The sequence below is a fragment of the Cervus canadensis genome, chromosome 3 (genome assembly GCF_019320065.1).
Source record: "Cervus canadensis isolate Bull #8, Minnesota chromosome 3, ASM1932006v1, whole genome shotgun sequence".
In the NCBI taxonomy this organism is placed as follows: Eukaryota; Metazoa; Chordata; class Mammalia; order Artiodactyla; family Cervidae; genus Cervus; species Cervus canadensis.
In genome coordinates this window covers 83,772,504-83,775,649 of record NC_057388.1, presented here as the reverse complement: position 1 = coordinate 83,775,649, position 3,146 = coordinate 83,772,504, and the positions used below count along the sequence as shown (strand labels likewise).

At 51.8% G+C, this 3,146-nt stretch overlaps 1 protein-coding gene across 1 annotated transcript; it reads left to right on the top strand.

The window, feature by feature from the left end:
• Positions 1 to 224: 224 nt before the first annotated feature.
• On the top strand, positions 225 to 2,197 carry TMEM229A (transmembrane protein 229A). Its single transcript, XM_043462406.1, has one exon. The coding sequence runs from the start codon at positions 368 to 370 to the stop codon at positions 1,463 to 1,465; it is 1,098 nt and encodes a 365-aa protein (XP_043318341.1). The 5' UTR covers positions 225 to 367; the 3' UTR covers positions 1,466 to 2,197.
• The last annotated feature ends 949 nt before the right edge of the window (positions 2,198 to 3,146 follow it).

Genomic DNA, 3,146 nt, shown 5'->3' with positions numbered 1-3,146 from the left:
GGGTTTGCACCAGCGTCTGCATTTCTCCTCGCGGCCCCAGCGCCACCGCCCCTCGCCGGGCCTCGGCGCCCGATAGGCCGCGCAGAGTAAGCGCGGGCGCCGGCCGGCGGCACCTCGCCGGGGACTGCAGGCGAGGGCGCCGCGGGGCCGCGGAGGGGGTACTCCGCGAGCCGGGCGGCCCGCGCGTCCCCGGATCGCAGCAACTCCGGCCGCCTCCGGGTCGCGGCCGGGACCGAGCTCCCCGCGCCCCCCCGGAGGCCAGCCGCGGCCGGAGGGCGGAGCGGGACTCGGCCCCTCCGCCCAGCAGCTCCGCGCACCCGGCGGCGGTGGCGGCGTGGGATCGGGCGCCCGTGCAGCCTCCGAGTCGATGGCCGGCAGCGACGCGAACGACCAGGGTCCCGCGCGGAGGGGCGGCGCGGCGAGGCGTCCGGGGGCCCCCGGAGGGCGGGGAAGCGAGGCTGCCGCCAGCTGCCAGGAGCCGCTGTCCACTGCTGAAGCGCCGGCCGAGGGCGCCGCGCTGCCCGCTTGGATGCGCCTCTACTTCTACGGGATGCACGGGGTCACCCTGGACGTGCTCCTGTCCGCGGCGCGGCGCTTCGCTCGCCGCCCAGACCTCCGGATGCTGGGCTTCTCCTCGCCCTACCGCTGCCTCCTGCACTCGCTCACCCACTTGGCCCTGGAGAAAGTCTACTTGCAGCAGCGGCGCTGCCCCAGCGCCTTCGTCTTCAATTTCCTCCTCTACCCCTCGGCCCACGTGGGGCTGCAGACCCTGGCTGGCGCGCTGCTCCGCCGGGTCGGCGGGCCGGGGGGCGCAGCGGCGCCGGGGGCGCTGGACTTGGCCGTGCAGTACGTGCTGGCTCTGTATCACTGCCAAGTGTTCCTGAAGCGCTTCCTGCGCTTGCGGTACCAGCGGCGGCAACAGCTGCGGGGCGCGCCCCTCGCCCCTGCCGGCGCCCGGGCCCCAGCGACAGCCGGTGGTCGGCGGCGGCGACCTCGCGGTCCCAGGGGCGCCGGGAGAGCCCCCAACCAGGGGCTGCCGGGCCCGCTCCGCTTCCTTTTCTTCGGAATGCACGGCTTTTTGGATGAGATCTTCTTCACCTTCTTCTTTAACCTGCTGGGGCCCGGGGACGGGACGAGCAGCGGCCACACGTCGCTCTGGTCCTTCTTTATGTACGGCAGCTGTAGTTTTGCGGTGGAAAAGCTCTATTTCCACCTCCACTACAGTCGGGGCTGGGGCGCCTGGAAGCGAGTACCCTTCTACGTGATCTTCATCTACGCGTGGGAGTTGTCCTGGGGCCTGGGACTCCGCACTTGGGGAGCCTGTTCCTGGGACTATTCTCACTATCCGCTCAATTTCATGGGCCTTATCACGCTGATGTATTTACCTGGTTGGATATTCCTTAGTGTGTACCAGGACCTACTTTCCAACGTGTTGTGGCGGGTGCAATACGTACCTACTAACTAAGACCAAAAAAAAAAGGGCACTGGATTGTCATGAATGAAGGCGATTTATTTTTACACAATAAAACGGAGGGTTTTTGTTTTTTTTTTTAGCCTTTTAATTTTTATACCTTTTACTAAACTTTTCCAACCTGTTTTATTCGACATTTTAGTTTTTCTATTGGGAACGTATGCATAATACTCTAATACTTTGAAATATTGCTGGAAATGTAACTCAAAGTACTTAACTCATCAATATTTTAAAACCCTCACTAGTCCAAACAGCAAACCATCATACCTTAACATCAGAAAGCTGTAGTATTCACTTATTTGCACTTATTTGACGTAGGTGGGTGATAGTTACTAATTTTTTTTTATTTTTTAAGTAAGGTAGTTCTTCAACTCAGAGACCAGTGATTTTTACAAGATTCGGGGAAGTTTTCTGATTTAATGATTTGTTTACTTTCCTTTTAATCCAATGTCATTTTAATTTCCTGCCATGTTTACCAGTGACTGCTGAAATCCAGTGTCTTGTACTCCTGAAACTACAATTAATAGCTTTTAAAGTGCCTCTGTATAGCACACAAATGAAAAGAAGCTGACAAATTTGAAAAGACACCCTATGAATCGATTTTTAGATAAGAAATCTTTTCTAGCAACTCAGACAGGTAACACTGTGTTAAGAAACGACCTCCTTCCTGGAAATGATTGCTTTCCAATGTGGATTAACCTTAAACGCCAAATGTGTTAACTTTAATCAGATCTTGTGTTATCTTTGGCTGTAAATTTTAGTCCTTATGCAGTCATATAAAATGTCTACTTTACATGTGCAAGGGCCATGCAAAATTATACCACCCTTAATAGTGTTCTAACCATAAGGACTCTTTTCTATATGGGGTTTCAAGAGTAGAAGCAATCCCATGGAATAAAATGAACTAGAATATTCACCCTAATTGCACTAGCCCTGATTGTTTTTGGAGAATACAGATATGTGTTTTCAGCCTATTTCTGCCATGGCTCACTTGTAAACATTTTTCCGTTTCCTTTGGGTCCCACACAGAGTTCCTGGACTAAAGTCCAATGTGATAATGTTCATTATAAATCAATGATAGCTCTTTGGTGACTCATTCTTAAAGTCTGGAAGCTCCAAAGTTAAATAAGATGATGTGAACCATTTGAGAAATCATATCTAATCAATTAACAATGTACTTTAAATTTGTTTGCTGGGTTTTTATTATATTTAGAACAGACAAGTAGAATTGAGTATAGCTCATCCAAGGATGACTAATACCTTCTCAGTTTTTGTTATAAAGATAATTAGGAAAGCTTGAAGTGTATACAAATGAATATGTATTCCTATTCAAATTATTAGCTTGCCTACACTGTAAAAGGGCTTCCCGTGTGGTACTAGTGGTAAATAACCCACTTGCCAGTGCAGGAGGCATAAGAGATGCAGGTTTGATCCTTGGGTTGGGAAGATCCCCCGGAGGAGAGCATGGCAACCCAGTATTCTTGCTTGGAAAATGCCATGAGCAGAGGAGCCTGGCAGGCTACAGTCCATAGGTCACAAATAGTTGGACATGATAAACGACTAACACTTTCACTTCACAGCAGAACTTTTGGGAGATCAGCTCAATTCTGCTTCTCCTCTTCTCTGTCACGCTGATTGTTTTAGCCAGTCAAAGCTTGAGTAGAAACTGCTGGAA

Excerpts from the sequence above, each read along its gene's own strand:
- TMEM229A (XM_043462406.1), top strand. The coding sequence starts at position 368 with ATGGCCGGCAGCGACGCGAACGACCAGGGTCCCGCGCGGAGGGGCGGC.